Source organism: Stenella coeruleoalba (assembly GCF_951394435.1).
Source record: "Stenella coeruleoalba genome assembly, chromosome: 3".
Lineage (NCBI taxonomy): Eukaryota > Metazoa > Chordata > Mammalia > Artiodactyla > Delphinidae > Stenella > Stenella coeruleoalba.
In genome coordinates this window covers 64200922-64214411 of record NC_137148.1, presented here as the reverse complement: position 1 = coordinate 64214411, position 13490 = coordinate 64200922, and the positions used below count along the sequence as shown (strand labels likewise).

At 38.2% G+C, this 13490-nt stretch overlaps 1 protein-coding gene across 3 annotated transcripts; it reads right to left on the bottom strand.

Annotated features, from left to right (window-relative positions):
- Positions 1-2010: 2010 nt before the first annotated feature.
- Positions 2011-12855, bottom strand: ZCCHC9 (zinc finger CCHC-type containing 9). Of its 3 annotated transcripts, XR_013827681.1 has the most exons (7): positions 12733-12855; positions 11189-11595; positions 8370-8520; positions 7962-8054; positions 5936-6004; positions 4482-4657; positions 2011-3375 (listed from the first exon to the last, which is right to left on the bottom strand). XR_013827681.1 is itself a non-coding variant. In XM_079917530.1 (6 exons), the coding sequence occupies exons 2-6, from the start codon at positions 11570-11572 to the stop codon at positions 4539-4541; spliced, it is 816 nt and encodes a 271-aa protein (XP_079773656.1). In that variant the 5' UTR covers positions 11573-11627; positions 12733-12855; the 3' UTR covers positions 3647-4538. The 3 variants fall into 3 exon arrangements, 2 of the variants coding, with proteins under 2 accessions (XP_079773656.1, XP_079773655.1); XM_079917530.1 differs by lacking the exon at positions 2011-3375 and having other exon boundaries at positions 3647-4657; positions 11189-11627; XM_079917529.1 differs by lacking the exon at positions 2011-3375 and having other exon boundaries at positions 3647-4657; positions 12733-12854.
- Positions 12856-13490: the final 635 nt, after the last annotated feature.

The window sequence follows — 13490 nt, the reverse complement described above, 5'->3', positions numbered from 1 at the left end:
TCTTCCTTCAAGTTTCTCATGTCTCTTACCCTTTCTCAGTTAATGAAATTTAGAAAGTACTTCGAGGAAAATATAAACCATTAGGCAGAAGTTGTCTCATCTCCCCATCTATGTACGTTCCACATCTTTGTCATCCCTCCTAACACAATGAATTAAACATCTCTACCCTAGCAAAGAACCATTTCTCTAACCTTCTCCGAGGCTTCCCTCCTCCAATTCTCTTTTTTTCTCTATTTCAGGAGTCTTTCCTGGATTATTTTCATAGCCACTATTATCTCTTATCTTAAAATAAATCAAAACAAAGCAAAACAACACTTCACCTGATCCAGTTTCCTAAAGGCCACCATCTCTACTCCAATTATCTATAAATGTGGTCTTCATATCCTTATTTCATTTACCGAACTGTACTTCTCCGTTACTCCACAAAGACCTCTCATTGCCACACTAATGGACCTGTTCTTAGCTTATTTAGCCTCTGAGCAGCATTAACAAAGTTGACTAGTTCCTTCTTTTTGCAGCATTGTCTCCGCTTGGCTTCCGTGATGTCACACTCTTGGATTTCCTCCTGTGTGACCAGTCACACTTTTAAATCCTCTTGAAGTTCTTCCTCCTCCACCAGACCTCTAAATATTAGACTACCCAGGGCTCTGTTCTTGGCCTCTTCTCCTCTATCTCCATTCCTCAGTGAGTCCACCCAGCCTCTGGGTTTTAAAAGACATCTACTTGCCAATAACTCCCAAATCTGTGTCTCAAGCCCTAAACTCTCCTGAACTCCACACTTGTATATCTAACTACTTATCTGACATTTCCACTAAGATAATCGTCATCTCAAAGTCCACATTTCCAAAATAGATCTCTTAATTCTGCCACCTTTCCCTCCATAAATTCTCCTTCCTTCAGGAAATCTTATTAGCTCTATGTTAAAGATATCAACATAATCAGAACCTGACCCCTTCTAACAACTCCACCACAACAACCCTCATTCACACCATCTTCTCTCACCTGAATTATAACCTGCTTTTATCCTTACTCCTCTCTTCACTCTGCTCTCAACTCGGCAATCAGATCATGTCACATTTCTCCCCAAACATGTGAAAAATTTTGCATATCACAGAGTGAAAGTCAAAGCTTTACAATGGTCTGGGGTATGTTGTGGTACGTTGGATTATTTTTCAGAACTATTCGCTCCCTCACCACCATCCCCACCTCCACGAATGGAGCGCGCTGTTCTACCTCTTATCTCTGAGCTCGATTGTGTGACTCATCAACAGACATGATGCAACCAAAGGCTTGAAAATGGTTTTGCAAGTGGACCTGCCCTCTTACATCTCTGCCATTGTCCTGAGAAAAACATGTCAGGGCTAGCCTGCTGGCCCCAGAGCTTCTTCATCTGAGTCTAGCTTAGATCAGCTGACCCCAAACCAAACTTCTTATGGATGTGAGCAAGCCCAAGTGAGATGAGCAGAGCTGTCCAGATAAGCCCAGTCTAGATCTGACTCATAGGCATGAGCTAAATAACCGCTTATTCATGTATGCTTCTGAGAGTTTGTGGTTTTTATGTGGCAGAAACTGATAGAGGCTGTAAGATAGGACCCCTGTTAACTCTCTGATCTTCTACTAGTTTATCCCTCTCTTTTCCAACCATATTCGCCTCTTTGCTGTTTTCCAACTATACCAGGCAGGCTCCTTCCTCAGTATCATTGCATTTACTTATTACCTCACATCAAGATATCCAAGGCTTTCTCCCTAATACCTCCCTGTGTACTATACAATGTAACATTACAAATGAACCTTGAAAACATGCTAAGTGAAGGAAGCCAGTCAAAAAGATCACATCTTCTTTCTGCCCCTCAAATATGGCAAGCTCATGGCTTTGACTATTTTCTCTCCCTAAACGCTCTTCCTCATTATCTTCACAACAGATTTCTTCTTGTCATCCAGATTTCAGCTTAAAAGTCTTCCTCTCAGAGGGCTTCCCCTGATTATCCAATCTGAAGTAGGTACCCAGCCTCCTGTATCATCTGTGTGTTAATTCTATCACATATTCATTTAATTCACTCATTCATTCAACAGTGTGAATGCTCTGTATGCACCAAGCACTTCTGAGGATAATAAGACAAAATTCCTGCCCTCATGTAACCTATAAGCCGGTGGAGAGGGGACAATAGTGTTATGTAGGGACATAAATTATGGAGAAAATTTAGACAGCAAGAGAATGAAAAGTTATTGGGATGAGGAAAAAGCTATTTCCTATAAGGCTGGTCATAAAAGACTCTCTATTAGGCAGATTATAAGCAGACGCCTGAATGAAGTAAGAGAGGGTTGACTCTGGGATGTGGTGGGGAGAATGTCAAGAAAAGCGTAACTTGAGATGCGAGTCTACAGGCTTGGAATATAATTGTACTGAATAAAATGGAGACAAAGGGAATTAGCCCATTTTTTCCCTCAGGGGAAGTGATGAGATTTAAAGCTATTATGAGTTTGAGGTGTTAGTGTAACATCCAAGTAAGAATGTCCAGCAGGCAGGCGAGAAGACAGAACCGAAACCAGGGATTTTAGGGCAAGATGGAGATTTAGGAGTCAGCCACGGAAAAGTGAAAGATAAGCTTGTAAAGAGAGATGACATTTCCAAAGGACTAAAGGAAGAAAAGAGTGCTAACCACTAAGTCTTAGGGGATTCAACAAAATATTTATAAAATGTATAAAATATCCCTCTCTGATATTATTTTTACTGATATTTCTGATACGTATTTTTTGTTCCTAAGTCTCCTCTCCATTCTTCAGCCCCAGCAGAATGCATGTGGCCTTGTTTGTCTTATTCACTGCCACAATCTCAAGTGCCTGAAAGAGTACCAGGAACACAGCAGGTCCTTGGAAAATATATAATGAATAAAGTAAATGTGTGCCTTCTTCTTTTGGCATTCTTAGTTAAGAAAATAACCAACATCAAGCAATACACAATCTCTCAGGATGTCATAATTTCTGTCTCTGGTGAGTTTCTTTAACAAAGTGTCCACATAGTTTTCCAATGTTACATTCAGCACCTGCAATTTATTTCCAATGATTTCACTGTCTACTTTATAGACCATTAAAATGTAAACAAAGTAACCCCAAAGAAGACAAAATGGACATCCCTGCATTGAAGACTACATAAAAAACATTAGACTTAACTTGCAGCTGACAGGTTTTTGACTTTCCAGAGCCTTTTGCTCCTGATAGGACAGGTGAAATAAATCTGGGTGTGTTCAGACTAAATGACCAGGGCAGCACTGCTGTCCTTTTCCAGCTGCATGACTTGTACCATTCCTTTTAAATGGCACTCATCTCCTTAAGTTCTGGGATGCTGAGCCATAGTCTGTTCATGTTTTCCTGTCACTGAAAAAAAAAAAAGAACAGCTCCTATTAAGATTAGAAATGTTCAGAGGTACAGACATTAAAACAGAAAAGTGCTCCTTTTCTTATTTGGTAAATATTTGCTTTTGAAACATCAGTAACTAATCACAGCTGTTTCCTTTCATTACAAATGTATCCAATCAGGTAAAATTCCAAATGAAACACACAATCCAACAGTCATTCCATTATACAGTACAATGGGAGGCTTAAGCCTTGTGAAATATATGTATTAAGTATGCATGTATTCATCAAATCAAACAAAGGAGCTAATGGGTCTCTGATTAGTGTTCTAACACTGTTTTGATGATGATGATGCTTGCATCTCATCCTGACTCAACTAAAACATGTGAACAAAATGCTATTAAGTTTGACAGACAATCTGTTATGTGCCATCATCATTCTGGTTAAATAGCACAAACTGAATTTTGGCTAGAATTTCTCTCTTGAAAATCAGGGGCAAAGAAAGAGCTGCTGTTAAGTTGAGATACTCTTCTATTTTAACCTCATTAATTTGTTCTTTATGTCAAAACTAAAACAAAAATAAAAATTAAGCTCATCTAGGATTCATAAAGACTGTGTTTCCAAAGGGATTGTTACATGGACATTAATGGACAATGGCTCATTCAATCCAAAATTAGGTATTCAGAAAAATAAGTAAATAGCAAGTGAGTTTTTATTAAATATTTTTAAAATACAGATTTTGTGACAATTATAAATTAATTTCTAATATAACAATATATTGATGCTTTGAGCCAAGAAAACAATATAACAAAAATTCATTTCCAAATGCAAAGCAGGTACCCCATGTTTAGGGATAGTTCATATTAATGCATAATTTTGTTTTTAGAAAAAGATGATTGTTACAATCAGGTATATAACCACTTAGTTACACCTAAGTTCTGTTGGTTAAAAATATATTCTTTTAGAAAATCCATTTTGAACGTATTATACTTTTTTTCAGTGATTTTCTCCAAACAACTGTAGTAGTGCTCCCTGATGGACAGAACTCAGGAACTGGTTTGACCACTCCTAGATTATACTGATATCTACAATACAGGACTCCAAGGGAGAGTCCAGCTCCAACTTACGAAGCAGGCCCAGTTCAGAATGTTTAACAATGAGGTGCTAACAAACGATAGCACTAATCAAAAATTAACAACTTTAGGTATCTTTGTTTTGGGTTTCTGTGGTTTAGGCACATCCAAAATGTCTTCATAGTCCGCACTCATTCCCTTTGCCCAGCGACCAACCGTGACCATTCGATCTGTAAAGACACAGAAAAGTCAGAATGTAAGAGAAACAGTCATCAAATACATCACCTAGACTGGTATTGGTTTAGCAAAGGAACTAGTTTTGACATGAATAATCACAAAGAGAGAAGACTCCATCACTAAAGGAAAGTGAGCAATTCTGTAATTGATTATAACCCTTGATTTCAGAGTACCACAGGCAATTTCTCATCCCAATTAGGGAAATGCAGCAACTGCTTTGCAATGCACAAATTGATGAGAAAGCTCTTTCATTCTTTCCCAGAGTTCATCATTATAGAGTCAATGAATTCCAAGAGTCTGTAAACAGCAAGACTTATGAAGCATCAGTTTCAAATGAACAAGATTCCACCTGTGAAATTATACAACATCTGCTTGTCAGTCTTGTCATTTGGGAAGAGGCAATCCTCCCAGGAGGGAGAATTCAAATTCCACTTCATCATTTCAACCTCACTGCCTACAGTGTAGTAAAGACTATCTTCTTCTAGACAAGACTGTAAACAAGAACTCTTGGTTTTCAGATTCAAATGCTAGGGGTAGGAAGTAAGAATGGGCAGACTTATTTGTGTGGTACTATGACTATATGATATAAATAGAAATGTGCTTTTTCCCCAAGAAGCACTAGTGGGCTATCCTACTGTCTTGCTTTCTTTCACTCAGGATTATCATCATTTTAAGCTAGGTAAACTAATGTAATAATGGTCTCCACATCCCAAAAAAATCTGCCTTAGGTTTGGTGAACATTTATGAAGTTTTCGATGACCGAGGGTAGTATTTCACTGGGAAGAAAATATAACTGGCCAGATGCTGTGTAGAGAACACAATTTTAATATTTTCGGCAGTTTTTGCAACTAACTGAATCCTTTTGGTTTCACAGCATACATGAGGATACTCAATCATAAGAATACTGTAAGTTATTCTCAAATTTCTTATTTTCTCTTAGTGAGAAATACTTTTCTCATACTTTTCTTCAAGTGACAGAATTGGCTCTATTATTAAATACATGGGTTAGCAAATAAAAATATTTATGAATAAGATGCTTTATAAAATCAGGGTCCTCTGGGGCTTACTGGTCATTTTTTTTCCCACCTGAGAACAGCAGCTGATGCTCAGTTAGTACTGCTGATAAAGAAATGATGAAGTCATTACTGCAGTAGGAAACCAGGCAGCCTTAAAATCAGTTGTATATCAACAAGTTATTAATAACAAAATCCAGCGAAAACACAGAGGAATACTAATCTCACCCCTTCTAAATGGAAGCCCAGAGATCTCACCTGAATTCTGACTTTTGGGGCAATCTTTCTTAAGATGTTCCACAGAGCCACAAAGTCTGCAGCAACCACCTATAAAAAGAACAGAGTAATTGAAAACCTCTAATACTTACATAGGGCTTTTAAGGTCTCAAAGCACTTCCATATCTTATTTGGTCCTCACAACCTTGTTAGTTGCAAAGGTAGCTGGAGCCAGGAACTTACTCCTATTAAGTCCATTCTCCATTCCTCTTGACTTCAAAGAGCACTAAACTGTACCTACCCACCATTTCTTGCCCCTGGCCTTCAGGGCATATGTGGGAAAAAGAAGTGAGATATGACGGAAGGTACGTGTCCTCTGGAGTGTCCAAGAGCCACTGCACAGAAGCCTGGATCTTAACCACGGTTAGAAAGGGAAGGGTTTGTGAACTCTGAAAAATCTGTGGGCAGATGCATTTTTTGAGGAGAATGCCCATAGTTTTTAATCAGATTCTTTAATGATCAGAATGTTTAACCATGAGGTGCTATGAGGTCCCCAAAGGGTTAGGAATCACTGCTCTGCTGTACAGGTCAGATGGGGGTGAGCAATTACAAAAGGAATGAAATTAACTTTTGTTTCAGTACCTTCTATCTGCCAGGCATCCCAACTCGAGTAAAAATCCCTATTGCCCTTCTTTAAGCAACATTCCAGGACTGTGAATTACAACACATTTGGTTTCTAAAATGAGTCTTCACTGAATGGTCGAACACTATTGCTTAACGGTCAAGCATTATCACGATCATGCTCATAATGTTAAGTGACTCACTCAGAAAAATGATCCTAATAGGATGAATTCTCACTTCTATGTGACCTACTCCCCTTGCTGCACTTTTTTATATCTAGTCATTTTGGTTGACCATACAAAGGCATCTTTGCTCACTAGTCATATTATATGACCTGTTTCTTAAGTTCAAAACTGAAAGGCACTTTTGAGCATCTTCGAGGTCCAGGACTCTTTACTATTGTAGATGCCATAGTGAAATAGAAGAGCCACTTGAATAGTATATTTTAATCCTCATAACTCTTCAAGGTAAAATACCATAATTCATCAAATCTAAGATACCACTGATTATAAGATGTATCATTATTTTACATTGCTCTCTGGAAAAAAAACCTTCCAATTATGTGACACGCCCCAATAGTAAGATACAATGAGTTCAGAGATACTAAAATGTGAACAAAATGTGCATTTTAGAATCAATGAAATACAATTTTCTCATCTCCATTTTACAGGTAAGGAAACTGAGAAGAGAGAAGTTAACTTGGCCAAAGTCCCACAGTTAGTGAGTGGTAGTGCTGAGGCTATAACTGGTCTAACTCCAAAGCTATGCTTTTTCACTGGACTTCTGCAAGGGGACCCAGTCACAACACAAGGTTTCTAGAATCTGATGGTACCAGCATCACATTAACAAATGACTCACATTAACAGATGACAACCTCCTCCTTAAAGCTTTAAACATCACAGACTTTACTGTGGGCACCTTAAGCCATTAGTTGAGCTAAAGTTAAGAAAGTTACTTGATTCCCATGCCAGACAACTAACTAAGGAAAACATTCAAAAACAAAAGTTACTACAAATATGAATAGTGTGTACCAACCCTTCTACCCAAAATGGTATGCTTGACTGAGATTAAATTCACAACACTATTTTTTAAATCTTCTCCTAGTTTGAGAAATTATCCCTTTGCTTCTGTTATGTTTAAAAGTAGATACTTATACTCTCACAAATGATGCTGAAGCAAGCACAGATATTTTGAAATATACATGTCAGTTTTTTCTGATTTGATGTATTAAAAATAATACCAAGTTACATTACACAAAAAGTCTAGTACATAGAATAGTGCTTGATAAAGATAATGAAATTCCCAAGATTTTGCTACTTACTCAAGAATTTATTTAAAAACTAAATAAATTTAGTTTTTAAATAAATTCTTGAGTAAGTTTAAGTATAAACTAAATCACAACTGCATGACGACTCACCATTTTCGACATAAGAGTAAAAGTACTCACCATCAGCATAGAGTCCTTTGGGATTATCAGGACAAGATCTGGACAGATGTCCCATTTCCCCACAAACAAAACATTTTGCAAAAGGAAATTCACCTGTAATAATCAACAGTTCCTGTTAAGTTCGTTTTATATATATATATATATATATATATATATATATATACACACACACACACACACACACATATCATGTAATTCATATTATTTTAAAACACTGTATTCTCAGAGTGTTTAAAAAACATATTTGTTTTTACATGATTTAAAGTTTAATCTCATTTGATTTCAAAATATTAAGTGACACACTCATAACAAACCCTGTCAACAATGAAAAAAACAAGTTGGCTACTTACTGGCCACTTTCCCCATTAACCAAATAAAAAATTGATAGAAAAAAAGATACATTAATACCAAAAGCTGGGTCTACTTTAGCCTTGCACTTGGTTATTTCATGCTCTGTGGATCCACACCGGTAACATATTCCAGTGCCCATTTCTTGATTCTCAAGGGCAGCTGGGCAATCTGCAATCCCATGGCCAGGTTTTCTACAATGGAAACATACCTAGGAAAACAAAAATGTGAGTTTCCACACTGCAACACTACACTGGCTTTATTAATTCTAGTCATCAAAAATGTCTTTAAAACATTCCTCATTTTAAAGTTATCTAGTTCTTTTTTTGAAATCTCAGTATTTTACCTGTAGAAAAAAGTGTTTCACATATTCCTAAACCATAAGAAATGTCATTTCCATCAGAGAGTTTCAGTGTTTTTGAAAACCCTCAATCCATCAATCTCTCAGTCTCAGACACAAGTTATAAATGTCTTTGTAGGAGGTAATTGCTTAAATGAATTAAGCAAATATGGACTATTCATTTCATTAATGTGGCTGTCTGTACCTAGAAACACCGAGTTTTCTGGAGGAGATGGACAATGACCATAGAAATTATCACTCAAAATTAATACTTTCACTTTTAAAGTTCACATAATTGAATGAATTTGGGTCAAGTGATTCCATTGAAATTATGATTTGAATCATAAGATATATTTCATACCAAAATGTATACTTAAATTTTTATATCTTTCATACATATTCCTTAGTATTCATAAATAGATAGATGTTTCATTTTAGAATATATGCACATTTTCAAGGTATAATTCTAAGATGAATTATTTGGCTCCAGCCTAACATTGAACAATGGTTTGGTTTCTTTACACACTACCTAGCAATTTGCAGGATATTTTTCACTGCAATGAATGAGAATATCAGTCATAATCAAAGATGGTAGAGAGCTAAAGTATTTTATTTAAACTGGAAAAAGGTACATTTTTTGGATAACAAATATTTCATCATTTAATTTTTTTTCGAAATAAGCACAAGGTTTTTAAAAAGCAAATTCAGTAGGCAAAATAATATTTTGCAACTGTGCTCTCACTTTCTTTTTTTCCTGTTTAATAACATACTGGAAAAGAATGAGTCCCTTTAGTCTTTATTAACTTTTACATTTAAAATGAGCTAGTGCAAACAAAGAGAATTCATTTATTCTACAACTGCAGGAAAAGTTACTACCCAAAACTGGATCACCAACATAAGAAGCCTTGTATTCTTGGTGAAGTCAAAGTTGTCTCTAGTAACCTGACAGCTTACTGACTGGGGTTTTATCTGTAAAACCTAATCTTCACCGAATACAAACTTTTTGAATGATCCTTAAATTTAATGTAGATGGGATTGTGGAGAGCGGACTGGTAAATTTCTAGATGTCAACTTATTAACAACAGAACTGATGCTTAGTCTGCTTAGTCTGAGGTATTAAAAAGAAAAACAAGAAAATTAGTTGAAGGGTCTCAACAAGCCATATACTATTTAAAGCACACGCTTTAATATAAAGAATTCCTTTTTTTTTTTTTTTGGAAAAACAATGTCCTTCCCCTTAATTAAAAACATAAAACTTCTCTTAAAAGGTCACAATACTAAACTTTTTCAAAAAGTATGCAATTCACCACACCGCCTATGTCAATGAAATTATCTTTACACTATCCTTACATTAAATTAACTTGACTTTAAAATATTTAAAAATTGTATAATTTAAACAAAACTATCTTGATCCAAATAGAAATGATTATCTTTTCTATCCCAATTTATCCATAAGGAACATTTTATCAGTATTATCTCCACAAAAGAATCTTTAAATATGACACTGCATAAAACTAATCCTGCAAATAGTCAGAAGCCACATTTATGGAGGCTGTAACATTTCAAATCTACACTGGTGCAAACAGTGCTCTACAAGTAGTAATTCTGATAAAAAATAAAACTGTAAAATAGCAACAAATCCTGATTCTTATGTAGTATCCTGCTAGAAGAATCCTTTGCTAGAGAAGGGAAAGAATTATACCAAGTATTTCATTTCCTGTGTCTGACACAGTTTAAAATCTAGGTCTTGGCACCACGGAAATAAACCTGTAGCCCCCAGCACTCCTCTCAGTGTAACATGGGGAAGGGGAGCAATGACTAGGGAGAGTCTCAAGGAGTTGTAACTCTGCTATTACTCTGCTCTGTTACTAACCAGTATGATTCTTATTAGATCTCCTTCCTGTGCAATCAGTTTTTCATGGATAAAGATAAAAGGAGACATCCTTTCCAACTAATGGGAACCACACATATCTAACCTGTTGTACTTAACCTTCCCCCTTATTTTGATCTTTTTTAAAAATGGCTGTTTGAAAAAGGGCTACTGGAAGGGGTGAGAACATAGGTCTTCAAGTCAGACTCTGGGTTTAAATATCTTCTTTTTTTCTTTTGGCTGAACTACATAGAGTTAGCAGCTCATTTAGGTTCACATTTATTTAATAACGCATATACTTATAAGTGCCAACCATGATTCTAAGTAATCAAATATTAACACCTTTTCCTGGGTTTGAATTTCTCCTCTGCTACTTGCTAAGTGGCTTTCAGCAAGATACTTAACCTAGCTGCACACCAGTGTTTTCTACCCAAAACATGGAAATAATGCCACCATCTTTGTATGTTGTGATAATTAATCAGTACATCAAGTGTCTAGCATAGAGAAGGTGTTCAAAAAAAGCCCTAGTGTCATTACTAGCCCTCAAAAAGATGCCATATAAGTCTAGTACATAACCACAATCAGACTCTGCTAAAATACATATCTGAGTGTATGAATAATAGTTTCTAGCCATACAAAGTAACATTTTAGTAGAAGTGATAATCTTACCATTGCATTTTTCTTTGCTGCTTGTCTTTTTAATCGTCTTCCTTCCCGGCGACTATCTTTCTTTAAAGCAACTGCAATTTCTTCCCTGACTTCCTGACTGTCTGCTGCTATCATCTCCCCATTGCGAACCATCTGTGAGTTTTGCCTTAGATATTCCATGAATCCATTCACATCTTCATTTAAATACTCCTTTTTCTTTTTATTCTTTTTGTGTTTTGCTTGGGGTGCATGATTTTTAAGGGACAGACTATCGGCTTCAAGTTGTTTACTCTTTGGTAGGTTTTGGCTTTTTCCCTCAAAGGACCCCTTCTTCATGTCCTCCCATGATGTTGCAGGGAAGGGTCTTTTGTTCTGTGTGGTAGTAACTCGTGCCCACCTGGTCATGGCTTCATCAGATGTTTATCCGTCTTTAAGACAAGCATGGCCAGTTAGTCACCATCTCAAATTAAAAAATGAAAAAAAAAGATACATGCTATATCACTATATAACCTGTACCCCATATGTTACAGTTTTAATTATTAAAACACTTTTTAACTTAATTTATATATCTGTATATTTAATTCTATAACATGCTGCAGAGATATGCCTGTAATGTAAATCTAGCCCTTGCTACCACACCAGTAAGAAAACAAACAGCAACAACAAAAAACACAAGGATATAAATACTTGCTTCAAACTGGAAAACAATTCATTAAGAAACCAAATTATTTCCAAAATTAAATCACATAGTAATAGTAAATGAAGTTACTTTTCCCAAACTCTGCAGTTTTCTTAGCGGTTTATTTTCCTATCTCTAAGTCCCAGGTCTACTTTCTTCCAATCTTCTTGCTTAGTCTGCCATTTCATCGCAAATAATTTGCACAGCAAATTAGTAAGTATACACAACTCCTGTCCTTTGACCTGAAGTCTGTCATGACAACTCTTTCCGGCAGATTGATAAGCAAAACATGTGTTTGCAGTCACGTGATAATACCGAGTCTTCCTTTTATTAATCAGAGCGTAAGCTACTTCCAGTCCAGCTGTTTCAAATAATTTTCAGTTATTAAGACGCCCCTCTTTTAGGGCAGCATCCCGTGCGGAAAACCTCAGTTCCTGCCACTACATCCCTTCAGCACAAGCTGCGGGGCGGAGCCAATAAACAGGTGTGGTGCTGTGCACGCCACTTTACACCACGCGCGCGCACTCGTCGCTGCAGATCCTGTGACTGTCACAGTGGGGACTGGAGCTGTTCAAAAGGAGAAAGGTTATCCTTCCCCTGAGTACATGGAACAGGGGAAGCTCTGAGTACCCGGTCGGCCGGATCCATTCGACCCGACGGGTCCCAGTGGGCCTGGCCCGCGCCGGCCCAAGCGGCCAACCTCCTACAGCTGAGGCGTGTCCCGTCACCGGCGGCCTGGTCCCGCCGCGGAGCCCGGTGCTTCAGCCCCACCTGGCGCTGGGGGCCCTCGGGGACCTAGCTGCCACTCCCTCCGCCCTCCCGCCGCGTCCCAGGGAACGAAAGAGGGGGGTCCCACGACCTTACTCCCCCACGCGCAGCTTCTTACCACGCACGAATCCTCCAGAGCAGCAGAGTTGGCAGGCCAGAGAAGCCCGTCACGCTGCGGCGGCGCGACAGTCGGGAGCGGAAGCACGTCATCCCTGACAGCGCGTCACTTCCGGGGGGCAATTGGTTCACACGCTGAGGTGCGGCTGTCAGGCGCTATGCTGTCTCTCAGCGCCAGTAAATGTGGCTAATTAGAAAATGTGAAGCTCGCAGTGTTTGAAGGGCCCCGCTCTGGACCCCGGAGATGCGAAGTTGAGAGTGCGCAATCTGTGCTGTATGGAACGCACAACATAGTGGGCGAGATGGATGAAGGATCCGTGGGGTGGGAAAGGCCCGAAAGACTTCCCTGAGAAATGATCTTTGTACTGGACTTCGAAAGATAAAGCAAATATTTCTTGGGATTGGCGGCGGGAGGGAGTTACGTTTTTCTATCCGAAGTAAAGTAAAACTATTAGCGCAGTGGGAATGGATCACTGTGATAGAAGTGTAAAAAAGGACATTTGGGGCCCTACTAGGTGAAGGGCGGTGCCCCATAGTCCTGACCAATGCTAGTTCAGCGTTCAATTGAAATACCACCCTGTGGAGCCAAAGACGTTCTCCTTTAAGAGAGAAATTGTAGTCTCCTGAGCAACTCTTTATCTCAACTAGCCACCCCTCCCCCCGCGCCCCCAACCAAAAAAACCCGGCTACCACCAGCATTTGTGCTTGGTGGAAAAATTGGCAATCCACTCAGTTCACCAGGACAACTGCTCCCATCCC